The sequence below is a fragment of the Corylus avellana genome, chromosome ca1 (assembly GCF_901000735.1).
Source record: "Corylus avellana chromosome ca1, CavTom2PMs-1.0".
Taxonomy (NCBI): Eukaryota; Viridiplantae; Streptophyta; class Magnoliopsida; order Fagales; family Betulaceae; genus Corylus; species Corylus avellana.
This window is the reverse complement of record NC_081541.1, coordinates 10,655,414-10,675,443: the sequence shown is the minus strand read 5'-3', so window position 1 is coordinate 10,675,443 and position 20,030 is coordinate 10,655,414. Positions and strand designations below refer to the sequence as shown.

The window sequence follows — 20,030 nt, the reverse complement described above, 5'->3', positions numbered from 1 at the left end:
CGGATTTCTAAAATGCTCCCAATTGTACGGCCTCCAAAGCAAGTACTTAACGACCTGGCAGCACTCTCTCACAGTCCAAGCCATTTCCCCCACCCCCATTTTATTATTACAATTTTACTGTAAATACAAATTTCCAAAACAAAATAAAATTTTTTAAAATATTATTGTTTTTATAACAAGTTTCTTATAAATTGACGTATTAGTCTATAAATGTTGAAATAATTAAGAATATAAATCCGGTCAATTTTTTTTCTTAATTATTTCATCAATTATAATCTATCACGTCAATTTATTTAAAAAAGAAAAAAAAAAAAACTTATAAAAAAAGCTGTAGTACGGTTAAACAATTATGGGGTACCAGCTTGCCACATGTCATCAGGAGTGATGGTGAAATAGATTCTACCGGAGCCACCACTAACGAGCAACTGTAGCCACTGCTGCCAAGGGAACCGGTGATACAATGGTGGGCATACAATCTCCATTGTAGAGGAATTGGCGGACGATCATTGAGCTAGGTCCTGCCACGAGATTCTCCCACGCGTCATCGGCCTCTTTGCCCCGCTTTAGGAACACTTCCGTAGCGTCGAGTCGATGCATATTCCATTCCCACTGGCTCTCAAGCCGACGGATCTTTTCCAATTGTCGACAAGCTAATATGCAAGTATTTTCCTTGATTTTTGCAATGGCCTCCTTGAGAAGCCGAGCTCGGGTTCTACCGTCAACGATTGATTCAACTCGAAAATATTTATCCAATTCAGGTACCCCAATGGCGCGCCGAAGTCCACGCGAATAGTCAGCTTTAGGGTCAAACATTTTCCTCACCTCATCCACTAAACCGGCCTCCACCATCCGGTCCACTCGGTCTGATATAAACGAACGAAGCACGTGCAATGATACATCGACCCAGATGAAACAGAAGTCGTACTTCATTCGAAATTCAGCATGGTGATTCACTAGAGCTGCAATATAAGAATTAGAGCCACCGGCGATGATCGGGAGTCGGTCTCGGTTGGTGATTGACTCCATAGTTACTGGGGCATGGTGGAGAAAATCGTTGGTGGTGAAGTTGGCGTTAGGATCAATTATGCCTAATAAGTGGTGGGGCACCCCGCGGCACTCCTCTTCAGTCACTTTGTTCGTGACTATGTCAAGGCCTTTGTAAACTTGCATTTTATCGGAATTTACAATCTCCGCCGGAAATCGGGTTGCCAGGTCGATGGCCAGCCTTGACTTGCCGGTGCCGGTTGCTCCCACTACAAACACCACCTTATCTTTCCGAAACGGCATAAAATGGTCTAGACCCCCAGGAAAATCCACACGGGGCCGTAAATTCCCATTACAAACACCACCACCTTGTTTGCAGACAAAGATAGAAGAAATTCTGATCATATTAAACCTGCATCACCAAGCGTATATTAATTAATTAATTAATTAAACTAGGATTAATTAAGTCTATGGAGAAAATGAAGAAAGAAGACGCAGACCAACAACATGAACAACACCAAAAAAAATAAAAAAAAATAAAAAGAAAGAAGAAAAGTAAAACACCCTACGTGGTTAGTTTCGAGGACAATCTTACCTTCGAGAAATAGAAAAAACGCGGCGACCTGCGTGGAAAAATGGTGCACAATTTGTGTCTTTCTCTACACAACTAAAGCAAAGAAAAGGAGAGAGAGAGAGAGAGAGAGAGAGAGAGAGCCTGGTAAAGGAAAGGTAGAAAAAAAGAAAAGAAAAAGAGTTATGACAGATATGGAGAGAAAATCTAGTGAGGGAAATGGGTTTGTATTGGTAATGAAAAGATAGGGCTTCTACTTTGGCTAGCTTTCTCTTATGTGCACCACAGAACAGAAGGCATTAAAATATTTATCTTCTAGGTATATATGTATATATTTGCTCTGTGGGAAAAAGAATCGTATTGACTTGTGGGCTTTTGAAGTTATGACACGAGGTACATTTTCTTGAAGCTCAGTGATCACCTGCAGCAAAACATGAGGGTTTGAAATTTCTGTCGACGAATTTATAGAACGATCGAGGTGGGAAAAAGAAAAAGGGAAAGAAAAAAAGAAAGAAAGAAAATAAATAAATAAATAAAAGTCTCATCAGGAAAAGGTTGTTTTCATGGGCCTGGACTCCACCCATCACACAAAGGTGCTTGTAATTGCATGCTCCTCTTCTTTAGCAATAACTGGTATCTTGGTCTTATGTGGAGAAATTGTTCTATTTCAAATATTTAATGGTGTATATGTAGTCCAACACAATGGTGCTGATGTTGGGTCATACCGAATACAAACAATGGGCTATAAAATGGTAAGAATAAGGAATACATATAGGACAATGTTTTGGGACCACCTTAATGATGAATATATGTACCCCATATATAATATGAATGAAATTAATATCGGACTTTCAGAACTAGTAAAAAAAAAAAAAGAAATTTGAATTTTTGGTCATATATATATATATAATATATATATGACCGAAAATTCAAATTTCTTTTTTTTTTTTTCACTAGTTCTGAAAGTCCGATATTAATTTCATTCACATTGTTTGTGCCGAAAATCGGACAAGGCAACTTAGAAGGGAGATTCTAACCTTTCAACAAAAAGATTGAGTATTTTTCGAAGCATGATAGTACTTTAATGAGCTACTTCTCAAATGCCCACATCACAACGTATCTCAAGAAGATATATATTCACAACGTATCTCAGATATGTATATATATATATTGGAATAATCTCCTCAGATTTGAATACACTTGATAAACCAAGTAGAGATAAAGCTGAAGACTAAGTCAAATGCAATATTAGATAATATATTATCTAATATTGATTTAGTTTGTTAAAGCATTCCCAATGGAGGAGCCATATTTTTATGTAAAATGACTTCTCAAAACTCACTTTTATCTAGTTTAGCTAAGCCATTTGATAGGAAAAATGGGAAAAAGAGAACCTACAGAGAAAAAGTAGGAAAATATTTGGGAAAAAGAGAAAACAGGTAAGATAAAAATGAAAAATAACATAGCTCCCTTGAAAAGTGCTGCTACATTTAGCTTTTTTTATTTAGCTCTTCCAATCAAATATCTATTTTACTTTTTTTTTTTTTGGCTAATCCAATGTAGGAGTTTTTTTAAACATTTGAAAAACTATTTTAGATAAAAATAACATTTAACTCTTCTATTGGAAATGCTCTGAGTTTGTTAAGTTTAAAATTTGTATTTCAAAGCCAAATGTATATCTTGTAATTGGTTATAATTTGTTATAAATAGAAGTATTATCAAAAGACCTTTGGTTATAATTTGTGTATTCAAATACGAGGAGATTATTCCAATAATATATATGCAAAATTTAAATCAAGGAAAAACCTATAGTAAATGAGGGCCACCCCTAGTACATATATTTAATGAAAAGTTCATGTAATTAAGGGTCACCATTCTTTTCTTTTCTTTTTTCTATTCAAACATGGAAACGGGGGGAAAGGGAATATTAAGGGTCACCATTCAAATGCCTTAACTAAGGAGGTACTTATATTATATATTAAAATTAGGTAATTAATTAAGAATTAGTAGGAGGTGGTGGTTCATGATAGGATTCCCTAGAGAGCTCCCTTTGTTTTTTCAGGAAAAAAAGAATTTCTTAATTTGGGTCTATTAGTATGTCCTTATCAGTTTTAAAATTGGAGAATCCAAATGACCACCAATTTGGGTGGGTCACAAAGCAGGGGGCAAAAAGGATTTTCCTTTTAGGCCGCCTGATACCTAAATAATTATATTTTATTTATTTATTTTTATTTTGTGTTGAAAAGACAAGGTAATGTAGCCTTTTAGATACTGCAATTACATATGAAAGGGTTGTACATTTTGAAGCTGATTCCTAATAGTTTCCTCGTCATTGTCATTTTATTCTTACTGTCCATAGGTTCATGCTCTGTCATTTGTGAATCAAGCAACAATACAAAGGGAGCAAATGCTTTGATGCTCGTAGTTTATAGAGTGTTGAGGAGTGGAATCTTGCCTAAATTAGTATTGGGAGAATATTTCACCTCGAATCACTATCAAGTTTACCTTGCTGCCTCTTCACCTCGTTTATTGTCTAGTCTAGCTATCAAAATATAGAATAAAATAAGTGGGAGAATATTTAGAGAGAAGACATATTTCAGGGTCTTCCTTCTTTTATCTTTTATGTCCACTGTTTCCAATGCTTAATAGGGTTACATTGTTATTATATTGACTTTGACTGTTCATTGTGTATTACAATATGTTGATATAGTGACCGCAAAAACCAAGGTTTGGTATAGGAGACTTGCAAAAGAGATCAAGGGTCAGAGTGGCATGTTGAGGGTGATGACGGAAGCACCTCCAATGACTAAGTTAGCGAGAATAAGATTGATAGGGTGTATGATCATAATGTAAGAAATAAGAGTGAGAGAACTTGTATACTTGTAATGTGAACCGCTTTACCTTTACATATATAGGTATTTCGTCTTTAGTTGGCAGATAGCCTTAATTAGGCAAGTATCGAAGTCAAGGGACCCATATGAAAAGTGGTGCATTCTTGTGATGTTCTTCCCTTTGAATGCTGTCTCCAATAGTTTTGTTATGATCTTTGTGTTCCTATGTAGGTTAAATCTAATCTTAACTATGTGTATATAAGATCTTAGACACCCTTCCCTTGTAAGTAAGTTTTCAAGGATGAATTATATCTAAGGTTTGTACCATTTGCTATAAGAGCCAAGTTCCTCCATAGCAGATCCATGATTGGAACATTTGGAGAAGGATGTTAGCTCCATGAGTATTAGGCAGGATGGTACAAACTTTGGAGTAGAACTTACTCTTGAAAACCGGCTTACAAATGGAGGGTGCCCAATAGTTTATATACACATGATTAAGATTAGACTTAACCCATGTGGAACACGAAGAGAGTAACATACCATCACGCTTCCACAGTCGACGTCCACAACGGTCCACACTATTGACACTTACCTATCAATATTTTAATCCAGGCCATATGTAGCCCTCTTCGTGACTCGAACCTGTAACGTGGTGTTTGGTTCTAATACCAAATGGTATAAACTCACATTTTAAAACCGGCTTACAAGAGAAGGATACCCAAGAGCTTATACATACATGGGTAAGATTAAAATTAACCAACGTGAGACACAAGGATTATAACAAGTTATCTCTCTTATCAAGTGGGTTAATTGAAAAGAGCAGAGCATTTAAGGCTCATAACTTACTTTCATTTAAGGGAGTGTCTCCAACAACTCCTTTCCTTAAATAAATAAGTCACTAAAGGAGCGGATACCATTTCTTGGATTAGGCTTACATGCGGTAGTTCAAAACTAGTGCATGGTGTTGTAGTCCAAAACAACCCCGTTTTGAGCAATAAAAAAATATTTTTTTTAAAAAGGATTAATATAAAATTCATTAAATATTAAAAAATCAATAATTAAAAAAAAAATAAAAAATATTAAAAACCTAAAACTATTAAAAAACTAAAAGAAAAATCAAATGGGTGGCTCCTTTGATTTTTCTTTTCCTTTTTCTTTTATTTTTTCTTTTATTATTATTATTATTATTTTATATTTTTAGCTTTTTAATATTTTTCTTTTTCTTTTTCTTTAAGAAAAAAAATATTTTTTATTGTCCAAAACGACCCAAAATGAGGTCGTTTTGGACGACAGCATTGAACTACCACATATAAGCCTGATCCCCATTTCTTATAGAATTGTTACCATTTGGGGCGTATGCGAGAAGGAGGGTTTTAGTGCACCATGTGTGTAAACTGCGTGGTGAGCCTTTGTTATGGCCTTGAGATGAGGTTGCTTTTAGGCCGACGGGCCCTCAGCTGGCCCCCTGACCTTTTGATATTTGGGTACTCTACAATATATACATGTAAAGACAAATATAGTAACACTTCGAATTACTTTTGCACACATCATTCAAAACCATGGTATTCCATAGTTTTTTGTAAACTAGTCTACATAATATTATATCCCTCTCAAACTAAAGACGGTAGCTTTTTTTATTTTTATTTTTTTGAAAAGGAAAACATTTCATACTCATTCATTGATAAAAAATCGCAAGCAAGAACTCTTACAAACAGAACAAAAAGCTCTGAAGCAAATCATAGCTGAAGTTAAAGTTACAATCAACCAATCAAAGCCAATTAAAGACCACATCATTCACTAATCCATGACTATTCAACAGGTTTAACCACAGATCTGCACCAAACAGATACAAACCAGTGCATAGGTAGCGCTTATTCCTCGGCCTTGAAAGCAAAGAATCCCCAAGCCAAAACTCATCCTCCTCGACCCGAAAACTAAGATATTGTTCACTTCCACAACCCAAGGGTTTGGACCAAAGCAAATATCCCACATAGCATCAAGATACAAATGGGCAAATCAAAGAGAGAGCCTTATTACAAGCAAAAAACAAGAAAGAAAATAACAAATACAGGGAAAATGGAAATACAACAAAAGGAAACCAACAATACAAGGAAAAAATAACAGAAAAAACACACTATGAGGATGACGGCAGCCGGAAGGAAGCCAATCACGTGCTGGCCGGAAACCAACGCGGAAGGTGGCGTTGGAAGCTCATCATGGGGGACACGTGAAAAGACCCGACAGCGGACAGTGGGCGGCAAAGCAGACATGGAGGAGATCGGCGGCACACTTAAAGAACTGATGGGAGAGTTTGAGTGAATCCCCCATGAGCGGTACCCACAGAGTATGCCAAACAAGCAAAAATAACAAATACATCGAGAAAAAAAAAGGGGCAAATAACAGGCAAAAACAGGAAAGGGAAAAACCACAAAACATAATAGAAACAAACTACAACCGGAGTGACAGATCCGGATCAAAAGGTGGGATGGACACGGCCGGATCCGGAGAGTAGGATGGCGGGGCACGCGTCGAGGGGATCAGACGAAGGATGGAGATTAAGCAAAGACAAAACTATCCAAAGCCAAGCCCGACCCAGAAACTACGCGGTAGAGACTGATGACGGTGGGAAAAGGAGGTACGGTGGAGAACGGCAAGGCGGGCACAGCAGCAAAAGGAGAATGGCAAACGCCATAGAACAGGACAAAAAAGAGAAAGGGGTGGCAGAGAAGGAGGAAAAACTGCACAAGCTGAAGGGGGAGGGGGGAGACAACGGAGCTAGGGACATCAAGTAAATAGGCTAGCTCCGGAGAGGGCGAGGGGAGGAGGGAGGCAGCCAACGGCCATCCCTCCTCCCCAAACCAGGGTTTACCTTACCTGTGCAGCGCTCTAGGAAGAGAGCTAGGGTTTCCTTCAAGGGGTATTGCGATTAAAGACGATAGCTTGAGTTAGGAAGAAAGTGGCTATGTTAGATTAGTTGAATCAAATAAGACTTCGAGTCAAAGTGCGTGATTAGATTAATTAGATTGGTTGGGCTAATCTTAACAGAAGACAAGTCCCAAAATGAAGCAATCAATTTTCAGGTCTAGGCATGTGGTTTTGATAAAAAGAATTTTTTATTTTTTTTTTTTATTATTATTTTTTTTTTTTTTTGGCATGAGAACATGAAAGTTTAATAATATGATGTACATTTCCTAAAGAACAGTAGTAACCTCTTCACTGTATTTTTTTTATACTACTCTTAGTGATGTTTTCACAATGGGTTAGTTTTAAAATAAAATAGATAGAGTTGTCACTTTTAAATATTTTTTGGAAGACGAATGAGAATCGACTCACATGAGGTATGAAATATTTGGTTTATGTAGTGTTCAAACCTTTTGTGTTTTGATGAAGTTTGATTATAGCATGAAAATAAGTATTTAGGTTAATTTTATAGTTTATGCCAAGGGACGAACGATCAACCTAGACAAGCTAATGTTCGCCCATTGGTGAACGAACGGAGCGAGCGATTGTTGCTGTCCAGAATAGGTTTATATGAATTTTAATGAAGGATTAGGGTTTTATCACTTGATTATGGTTATGCATGTAAGGATTAGGACTTTTAGCGTGTTTATGCCTAAAATTAGAATGTGATTGCAATCATTTGGAGTTAAGATGTCCGATATTATCGATGAACGATTGAGGTAAGTAATTGATTATGAAACTATTCATTTTTAATGTGCGAAATGTCAGCAAACTAAGCAAGTTTTATTCTATGTTATAAGCCTACAAAATTTTATAACATGTTTAAGACTGCTTCAAATGGTCAAGTTATTACATATGATGATTTTCTTAAATAAATGAACAATACTTGTATCGTATGACATTAGTCACATGACAATGGGTCAAGAGCTACCATTATTTGACCTTATAGCTACAGAGATTTATGTTTATATTTGGCATTGGATCCAATGGTTATTTCTGGCAAGCGCATTATGTACGTATAGGTCACCATTACGATTTTGCAAGTAGCATGGACCCAATGGTTATTCACTTCACAAAACCCAAATCCCTGAACACCAAAATAATCAACCCTCACTTCAAACTTTACACTAGAACTTCAAACAACAATAACAATCACATAAAACCTTCCAAAACTCTAACAACATTACCATTTAACTAAACCTAAATAATAACATTCAACAACTAAAAGAGAAAATGGAGATAAATTGTTAGAAAGATATATACCTCCTTAAGCTTTCCCTTCAAGCTTTCCTCCTCCCAAGCCTCTCTCCTTCTCCCTTAGCTCTCTCCTCCTTTCTCTCTTTCTCCCTACTCTCTTATGAGCTCCCTCACACTCCTTTCTTGATGGCTAAGAGAAGCGGAGGAAGAAGATTTCTTCCTTTGCTTTTGCGTTTTAAACTTAGGACAAAATTTGTGAAAAGTGGTCTTGTTCGAACGCGATCAATCCTTATTCGATCTTGAACAATATCCATCCTTTCCCACGCATGAGCACAAGTAACACGTACGTGGAGATTCCTTTCCGATAGATAATACCAACATACTAGAGCTTCTACTGAAAATACATCTTTATAAACATAAACTAGAATATTGTCATTACATCTTAACAATATTTTCTATTACAAATTCCCATAAGCGCATATGAAATAACTACAATTGACTTATAGAATGTCAACCCTTCAAAAGGGAGGCTTCATGCCTGCTGCATGGATAAAACCCTAGACACACAAGAATCTTTAAATTAATTTTTTTTCTTCTCTTTTATTTTTTTTTTTTCTTGTCGTCTCTATTGTTTTTATCTCTCATCCCCTTTTTCATTAACTTTGGGTACTATTAGAATATTAATTAAATATTAAATAACTACTTATTTCAAAAGCTTAAAATTCATTAAAAAATGATCAATTACAAGTAAGCCCAAGTTTATACGCACTACTAGTCTTAAAGATATGCACAAATATTTGTCGATATACTATCATCAAATACGTGTTATGTATTGTGCATATATGACGCAAGTTGGGGTGGGGTGCCATATCAGTAATTAGAGACGTGTGACATCCTTAACTTTCGTTCCGTGCACACAGACATAGGACACAAACTAAAAGCATAAGGGCTTCTTTTTGCTTTGGCCTTCTTCTTTTTTGTACTACTTTGACCTTCATAGCTTCTTTCTTTTATAGCAGTTTGAACTTACAAGAGATGACATGGAATTAACTCAACATTCCCAAGACTATTTTTTACTCATGTTTCAATAAATGAAAAATATAATTTGCATATATCTCAACATGTTTTGTACTACTTACAGGTGTTGCAACTTAATTGATGTGATATTAAAGACGCAGACAAGAGATTTACACCAAGCGTGTTCAAGTAACAGTACCACTTCACTTGAATCAGAGAAGAGTCATTTCGTGGTCAGAATTTAACGTTATTATATCTAACAGTATATAGAATACCACATCAATTAAACTTTTCAAATGAATTGTCAATATATTTATCACGTGACATCATTTACACCATTAAATACAATAACAACAGCAAATCCCAACGATGAAATAGCTCGTCTCATGTTCATCTGTTATGGAGGGTCCTTTCTTGTTTAGTGAGGGATATCATTGAGCATTAATGAATTGAAGCATGCGCATAGGCTGTACTTTTAGATTTGAGTGGAACATAATGACGATGAGCAGGGGAAAATTATTTTTCAAGGGTCGACTACGCTCCTCCTGCTTCCCGTTATGATGCAGTGGAGCTCGCAATTAATTAATAATCATTGTAAATAAGATATTCAATGAAAACTTTGCTTGTTTTGAATGAATGGCTGCTTCAGTGCGGCTGTCATTGTTGAGTTTTCCTTTATTGGTTAATTATGAGTTACATTAGATTAGCAGTCCATTTACACGTGAGTAATGATTAATTAGACCAAATTAATTAAAATTCCTGTAGCGCGCTGCTTAAATCACCATCAACTTTTCTTTAGGGTTTTTGGAGGCAGAGAGCCAGAAACCATGCGCGGCAGTACAAGATAACCTTTAATCTCACTACTGCTATATATTTGTAAGCCAAATATATATATATTTACAACTTTGGCTAGCTTACTGGATGAAAGCCATATTTTATGTAGAGATTTGGACTAAAAGTTATGTTGAAAAGCCTGATCAGTCACATAGTGGAGGAGGAGGTAGGAGAAAAAGAGATAACAGAAGAAGAAGAAGATTCATCTATGCAGGGGATGTTAGCTGGATATTAGCTGGATAATATATATATATATATATACACACACACGAAATGGAGCGGTTGTAAAAGAGTAATGTTATACATCATATTTTTATTCTCCTTTTTTAAAGAGTACCCATGGGCTTATAAATTGCTGAGTCATCACGACAATATTTTTATTTTATTATGCTTACGCGGTAAGGCTTAGTAGTCATTGGACATTTGATTTTTTAGAGTTAAATGCCTTTTTAGTACATGGGTTTTAATGCCTTTATTTTTTGGGTTAATTATCTTTTTAGTACTTAGGTTGTCAAGTTTTTATTTTTTTCCATTTATATTTCAATTTGTATAACAGATGATACATTTATTTATTTTTTTGATATGTCCACACATAAGGGAGAGGGGGGATTCAACTAGTGACTTCCGCTTTATAAGGCATGGTCCTCACAAATGGTACCTAACTTATGGGTAAATACCAGTTTAGTACTCCCATCACCATTATGTTAGCTAAACTAACGGACTATAATGGGGGTGGTTTTAGTCATCTCCTACGGCCGGTCTGGAGGTGACTTAACCAACCCCCATGGCCTCTGTGGGTGGCTCAGCCACCTCGAAGGCCTTTGGAGATGGTTTCGGCCACCCACTTTTTGGTCATTGGAGGTGGCCAAACCACCTCAAAAGGCCTTAGAAATGGTTCAGCCACTCTTAGACGGGCTGCAAGGATGGTCGAAATCACTCAACTGCAATCCATTAATTTGGCTGACGAAATAGTGATAGAAATATTAAATTGGTATTTACCCATAAGTTAAGTACCATCTGTGATACGAATTAAAACTTAGGTTAAAAAAAATAAAAACGTGAAAACCTAAGTAGTAAAAAGATAATTAACCCTTATTTTTTTCACTTAAGTTTCTTCATATATCATAGATAGTACATTTATTATAGGTACCAAAACGGATATTCAGAAATTAAACCAGAGGGTAGTGGTGACAGAGGATAGAGAGGGTAATGCAGATTCGGGTTCCATAGAGAAAATTGCTCTCAGAAAAATTCTTCTTTCTTTCCTAAAAAAAGCCTATTTTGTCTCTCTCTCTCTGCACAGCAACTGGAAGCAAGAAAAAGAAATGGAGGTATTAATTTGTTGCTCTCTTCCATGGACTCTGTCTCTCTCGGTAATAATATCTCTCTTGGGCTTGGCTTGAATTTACAAAGCATTTCTTTGTGAAAATGGTTTTGAAAAGAGTAAACACATTGGGTTTTTGAATTGAACAATAGGTTTGTATCTGGGACTTGCACGAGCATATATGGTGAAGAAGAAGAAGCTTGAAGAGGACGGGATTTGATGCTCATTAATTACCTTTTCGATGCAAATGAGCCAAAATGGGCACAAGCCACCCCTCAAATTATTATTATTTTTTTATTCATTTTAAAAGCTTTTAAATTTTTTTTATCCGAGCATATGACACGTAGCACATTATGATTAGTTTGACCTAGACTACCAATAATTTCATTAATGGAATGAAGATGAAAGTACTAACTCGATATTTACTAATAATAAAAGTTGCATCTATCATACAAAACAAAACCTAAAGAAAAAAATAAAATAAAATAAAGGCCTTAAAACCAATTTACCCAAAAAAATCATTTAACCTTATTTTTTAAAGCAAAGGCTACTGTACCCTACCAAGTTAGAATAGTGAGATCTTGACTGCTCAAAAAAAAGTTCTAGGCCGCCTAGGCGGCTGATTGACAATGACATTTCAGTACATACAATAAAATATCAGTGAAATAATTACGTGGTATATAGCATTATTTATTTATTTTTTTTCTAAAATGCAAAACCAGCAGACTTTTGTACACACCAAAAAAAATAATAATGGGGCTTAGGCTTACGTGGCGGAAGGCAAGCCACATATCAACAAGACTTTGTTTCGTCATCTGATCAAGTTGTCTTTTGCACGTACGTTATTCGAACTTAAACTTGTTTTTATTATCTTAACATTAAACACATGCAGCTTTATATGGGTTCATCAAGTAGCATGTTTTTTATTAAGGGGTAACTCAATCGGTAATAAATTATATTTCATGAAACAAATGTTACTAATTTAAATCTCTCGTCTCTTTTTCCTTACGTGATAATGTTAAAAAAATAACAAAACAAGTAGCATGTCCTCAGGAATTATATGGGTTCAACAAAAAGAAGCTTTACAATTTACAAAGTTCATTTAACTCAATCTATATTGAATTAACACGTTCAAAATACATGTTTTTATTAAAACTACATGTGAGAATTAAAAAAGCATCTGAAAATTACTTATATTTTAAGGGAATAACTTCAATTAGATTGTGATTTAAACTAGGCATTTTGTACCTTCCAATAGAAAGCAGACACTTTAATTTGAAACACCAAAAAAATAATATAACCCTTCACACCAAATAATTTTCATTATCTTGACAAAATACATCATAGACAAAATACCAATTGATAAAACTATTGGAACCACCGTCTTGGTTGGGTCAGTGGTGGGTGTTGAGTAGGGGTTCAACCTGGTCCTGGTTCCCGGTTATTGGCCAAAACCGGAAACTGGAACCGGGGTACCCTGGTTATTGATTTTGAAAAATCGGAACCGGGTAACCGGTTTCAGGTTAACCGGTTATACAATAACCGGCCAGTTTCAGTTTGTACTTGGTTATCCGGACCAAGTAACCAGTTTTTTTAAAATTTTGTATTTTGGTCTTATTTTTGCTCCCCGGCCACTTCCTCCTCTTTTCTTCTTCTTTTTCTTTTCTCTCTACCCCCTATCTCACCCCATGGTTTTCATCTTCTCCATTTTTTTTCCCTCATTTTGCTTAATGCGTCTTCACCATCTCATTCATTCTTTCTTATTCTTATTTATTTCTTCTTTCATTCTCTTTGAGGAGACAGAGAGGCAGAGGACTGTAACGACTAACGAGGAGCTCTGAAACAAACAAACAAATATAAACACCCTAAATCAAAACTCAAAAGCAAATATAAACCTAAAGTAAAAACAAAAGCAAAATATATATATATAGAAAATATTAAAATATATTATTATATATATTGGTACCCGGTTACTCGGTTATAACCGGGTGCCAAAAACCGAAATCGGAACCGGAGTACTTGGTTACTGGTTTTTTCCAACCGGTTCCCCGGTATTTTTTGATACCCCTAGCGTTGAGTTAGAACAAATAGAAAAGTCTATGGGATTGATTTGAAATAAAAATATAGTGTTTTCATTTCCATTATATTTGATGTTTTTAAACACATATCAATTTAATGAATTAAATTAAAAGAATTTTTTCCAATTCAATTTAAAAGAAAACTTTATCCTTTCAAATCATAGATATGGGCATGAAAGTTGGAGAATAAATATTGATACACTTATCGTGCTAAAGGAAATGTATCATGGATAGATATATTCTGGAGACGATTGGATGTAAATACTAATTATTAATAAAACTAAATGCTGCAAAATGCCATAGGCTACGTTTAAGATTTATTTATTTTCTATATTTCTTAAGTGCTTCTTCTGGTTTTGAAGATATGCAACACTTTTCATTACCAAAAAAAAAAAATAGTCTTCGTCCTTTCGGTTAAAAGATGTGCGTTGACCACTTGCTTCATGTTTAAGAGTTGACAGCATATAGAGAAGCATAGTCAAAATGATTCTTCTGTTTTCCACCCTTGTAATCATAACCTTTTATATTTTTTTTATTTCTATGTTAATCATAACCTTAATTGTATATATATATATAGATGCACTTATTATTAGCTAACTCATAATGATTCTTCATTATATAACTATGTTTCCCGTGGGGTTCCTTGAACTTAATAAGGTATATATTCAAAAAGCAATTGTTAAGCATAAGAACAATTTTGATTAGGTTATAAATAAATCTTAGTTGTTAGTACATGTTGTTACAGTTGATCGCACACCACTAAAACCCTGTATGCAGAAATAGCAAGAAAAGTCAAGCAAGATAATACTTTTCCATTCACTCTTTTAGATTCCGTGTGGAATTGCTTTAGGGAGTTTAAAAAGTATTTGTAGTACCAAAAAAGTTGACATGTTTGGTAAAATATTTCAAGAGAAGAGCTCCTACTATCAGGTCCATCCTGATAGTACATTTTTTGTAGCATTCAATTACTATGTGACACATCATCAATTTAAGAAAAATACAAAAAATAAAAGTGAGAACAATTACACCAAATCAGAGGAAAAAAAACCCGTAACTGGCAATGGGTCTGGCCGAACCCATGCCGTCTGGCTAGACGCAATCTCGCCAGACCTACGGACCCAAGGGTCTGGCCGGCGGTGAACGCCTCAAATCCAGCCGGCTGTGACCCGCCTCAAAATCAGTTTCTAATGCCTCAAAAACCCGTTTCTAATGCCTCAAAACCCGTTTCTAATGTCTCTAAAATTGTTTATAATGCCTCAAAACCCGTTTCTAATGCTTCAAAACCCATTTCTATTGCCTCAAAACTCGTTTTTGGATTCAAAACTAAAACCTAAAGGTGGAAAGTTAACCCTTTAGGGATTTTATCCCCCTAAAATCTAATGTATTTTGGTCTAACTTATTTTTGTGCACTTCTTATGTTTTTTGCTAATGTGTCGGTTATTAATTGGGGGCTGTAAAAGGGATGTTATCAGGATGGTTCTGATAAAAGGTTTTCTCTTTCAAGAGCACTTCTTTGACTTTTTCACTCTAAAAATGACCAAAACACACTTTTAAAAAACTTATATATATATATATATATATTCCCTAAAAAACTCTTTTTGACTTTAAAAATTATATTTTTCAATGCAATCTCAAATATATATGCTTTTAGCTTATTATCCTTTTCAAATTGACTTAAGCATCGGTGTGTTCACTACCGGCTTCCTCCAATGAGTCATCCGTATCTTTTCTTGTTGTCTCTATAGTAGGCTAAATTACTCGTCCAACAATACATATTTTGACAAAAGTCTAATTCAGTTCAATCCAGCTTTGACGCTGGATTGAAAAACAAGACCAAAAAATAAATTAACTAAACTTGAATTCTTTGCCTTGCTCAATCATAAATTCAAGTTCGATCATACTCTAAACACAGTTAAACTGAATAATTAATCTTAAAATTATATATATTGAGTGTATTACTAAAAAAAAAAAAAAAAAAAGTATGACGAGAGTCGAGAGGTGCTGACAGAAGTGAGTAGACATTGTGAAATATTTATTTGCATTATAATTATTTCCCGGGTGGACTTAGTCATCCTGCGAAATGGCGAAAAGTAAAGTAAAAATCATGAGTAAAGAATGTAGCACTGAAATCGAGTTGACATGACACCAACTCAATAATCATTAGGAGGACAATATATAAAAGATTATCTGAATTTAGTACCAACTTGGTGCTGCATAATAATATTATTATTATGTTCATCAAGAATCAAGATTTGTATAAACAATACTCTGATCAGATAATTAAACCATGGCTTCCAGGCTCGATGAAAATGGAAAGTCGGGGGAAGCAGGGAGATCCCAATAATATATGCACCACTATCATTTACTATCATGGCTTGGGGCCCCAGGGATATATTGTTGCTTTTCACGTCAAATTTCGAATGCAAGTGGCGCCATATATATATACAGTGAGAGAGCTAGAAGATAGAAAGCACCCCACCACCATCCTACATCTTTCTCTCTTTCTTGGCCTTGAAAAACCCTTGAAGATTTCCCAATTTCTATCAAACTATATATTCAAAGTCATGACTTACTATAGCTACAAACTAATCATTGCTTTTACTTTGTAAGCGTGAACACTTTTTGATTACCATTTCGTTTTGGTGCCAATATTAAAAGATGGTTTCATTGTATTACACGTGCGCATGATGATCATGAGAGAGGGAATCTACTGTAAGTGGTGGTGGTTCAGTGGTCTCAAAGAATCCTCAAAATGATTGGACATGTATTAAATAAGACGAGAATTTGACTTTTGAAATAAGAATCGTCAATCATATTAGTATTAACGGTCGCTCTAATAGATAGAGTTGGGTCAGACTATGACGCAGTCGAACTTGAAAAAACATATGTGGTTCTTACTATCTAGGCCTACCGCCTCCTTAGCATTTGGTTTTCAAATATGGTTTTTTGTTCTAGTTTGAAAAATAATAATAATAATAATTTTTTTGGTGTCAACTGTTACTAAACTAGACCGTCCATCTTTTCAATAATCACAATCCACGCTAGCTGAAAAGACTCCAAAGACAATCATGAACAAGTCAATAATGGTTTCACAATCATGCTTTATTTATCATACAACCCAACATAACTACATTAAATAACCCTAGAGGATATGTATATATATAGTATACATTTCAAAGAGGCACAGTACTGGAGGCTTCTGCATTATTTATTGAAGGGTCAGTTGTTCATTTGAGCCCACCTTGTTTTGATTCCACAGTAGTACTACTGCTACCCCACTTCCATTCATAATTGCATTCATCCAAATTCCTTATGACTGTTTGATTTAATATTGTAATCATGAGCATACGCCATCGTCATTTTCCGCAGATTCGCGTGCTCTTTTGCTTACTTAGCGGGTTTAGTGTTTCGATCGATTCTAGTCTTTGGTTGTCAACGCAACGGTCAACACTTTTTCTTTCTTTCTTTCTTTTTCCTTGTCATGGAGAATTTATTTATTTAAATGATTAATATATGCTTTGGATCTTTGGAATGTGATGATGCTCAAGTCCACGTACGCTATCGAGTTGACGACAATGAAAACCCGAAACCACAAAATAATTTTGATCGAATGAATCCATACAAATGACCTCAGAATAGGTGGTTGGTTGGTTCTTGAGGTCTTAATTCTGAGAATGTAATGGGTAGCTAGGCTCTATGGTATGATGCTGTTGGTGTCCTTTTGGTAGGTTTTTGGGGCTGGTTTGTTCGACCCCTTGTCTTGTATTGCTATTTTTTTGTTTAATTTATTATCATTCATCCAAAAAAATAACAAAAAGTTATGTTCTCGGAGCTCTGATACCATATTGAAAAAGAGAATAAGAAAATAAAATAAAAGAAAATCAAACTACACGTCCTCCTTTAGTTTTCTTTCCTTTAATTTAGTTGAAAGGCCATCCTTTTTTGGTGCTACTCTTACATATCGTTTCTTGATTGGAGTCGCATGTGATTTGTTTATGACTTACCACCACCGACTTTAATAGGAGTTGTTTCTGATAACCTTTTTATTTAGAGTATTCTTATTGAGCTCTTTAAATTTAGTTTTTTTTTTTTTAATTGAAAAAAAAAAAAAACACTTACAAAAATAGTTATTTAACAAATTCTCTACTCTATGTCAAATTTAACTTTGATCAACAAGACTCTCAAAATACCAAGTGCCAAAAAATGAAAGTTATTTAGTTTTTTAATCTTATATATTCATTTTTCTTCTCTCTCATCTACCAAGAACTAAAAAAAAATTAAAAATAATAATAATAATATTTAAGTAAAGTAGAGAAATATATAGTGAATTTGATATTTGATTAATTTTAAAAGTGACTTTTTTAATTTTTTTTTAAAAAAAATTAATTAATTTTTTTTTTTCAAATTTAACTTTTTTAAGATATGAATATTCTTAAGTAGACATTAAATGCCAACTACCATCATGAACAAAGGAGCATCCTTACTGCTATGGCGTGGGGCATTTGGAAATATTGCTGACATCATCAAGATTAGAATCTAATTAAAATGAGTGAAATGATAGGGTGCTTTGCAGTCTAGTTCATAACTTATAGCCACCAGCTCTGACAAGAGGTGTCACTGATTACTCTCCAACCGTTACAACTCAGTTAGCATTAAATGTCCACTACCATCATGACCAAAAGAGCGTGGTACTTCCTCACCGGGTCCGGCATGGGCCTTTTAGAAATAATGTTAACATTAGGGGTGCAAAGGCGGTTACGGTTAGCGGTTAGTGGCAATAACCGCTAACCGTAACCGCCTTAGCGGTTAGTAGATTTTACTAACCGCAACCGCTAACCGCCTAGCGGTTAACGGTTAGCGGTTAACCGCCGGTTAGCGGTTAGCAAAATAGATAACCGCCCGCTAACCGCTTTTTAAAAATTAGGCTTTTTTTTTTTGCTTTCTTTAGGGCTTTTTGGGCTTATTTTTACCCTGATTTTTTTTTCTTGTATTTTTAATATCTTCTTGGGCCCAATTGCTATAAAAAGAGCCTATATTGAAAAATCAAATATATTTGACCCAAAATTTACATTTACTTATACTTTAAAAAATTTTCCTTAAATATTAAATCATAACCGGTTAATTATTTAAATTCTTATCATATTTACTTATAATCTTTTTTCTTTGAATTGAACTTAATATCTAATGGTAAATAGTAATGTTCAAACTCCTAAATCCTAAATTCCTAAAGTATCTAATAATGCTTTAATTAAATTGTAGACTTGTAGTTATAAGTAATATATTGTTTAATTCAATTGAATCAATTGTGATTATCATTGTACATGAATCATATGATCAACTTGTAGACTTATGACTTATGAGTTATGTCATATTATATATGTATTATTTATTATTATATAATCATATGATTTAATGATCAAGTCATCATGTGATATAATCATATCAATTATAGTGATAATATATAAATTATTAAAATTATAATGATAATACATTAATACTTAAATTGTGTTTATAAGTAACACATTGGTCATTGTTTAATCCAATGTCAATTACTTAATTTGATATTATACGAATCATATCATCATTGTACATTAATAATATGATTCACTTGAAGTCTTGAATAAAGTATTTGAATTGTCATTGAATCATATGATTAACTATTGATATTATATATTTATATTATTCATATACATATGTAGACTTATATAGACTTATAGGTTTATAACATACATTGGAAATAAGTCTCTAGATATTTAATTGTTGTATTAGTATGAATTAGTATACTTATGAGTTATGTCATATTATATATGTATAATTTTTTATTATATAATCAAATGATTTAATAATCAATCTCATGTGATATAATCATATAAATTATAGTGATAATATATTAATACTCAAATTGTGATTTAATTATTTTTTTATAAAAAAATTGTGATTTAATGATCAAGTGATTATATGATATAATCATATAAATTATAGTGATAATATATTAATACTCAAATTGTGATTTAATTATTTTTTAAAAAAATTGTAATTTAATGATCAAGTGATTATGTTATATGTATAATTATAAAAATATATTATATAAAAAGGCGGTTAGCGGTTAGCGGTTACGGTTAGTAGACCCAATAACCGCTAACCGCTAACCGCTAGGCGGTTATAGCAGTTAGGCGGTTAGCGGTTAATGCAGTTAGACGGTTAGGCGGTTAGGCGGTTGGCGGTTATAGCGG

General features: G+C 34.2%; 1 protein-coding gene across 1 annotated transcript; it reads right to left on the bottom strand.

Annotated features, from left to right (window-relative positions):
- Nucleotides 1–369: 369 nt before the first annotated feature.
- LOC132167820 (adenylate isopentenyltransferase 5, chloroplastic) lies at nucleotides 370–1,639 on the bottom strand. Its single transcript, XM_059578852.1, has 2 exons — nucleotides 1,580–1,639; nucleotides 370–1,396 (listed from the first exon to the last, which is right to left on the bottom strand). The coding sequence occupies exon 2, from the start codon at nucleotides 1,387–1,389 to the stop codon at nucleotides 415–417; it is 975 nt and encodes a 324-aa protein (XP_059434835.1). The 5' UTR covers nucleotides 1,390–1,396; nucleotides 1,580–1,639; the 3' UTR covers nucleotides 370–414.
- Nucleotides 1,640–20,030: the final 18,391 nt, after the last annotated feature.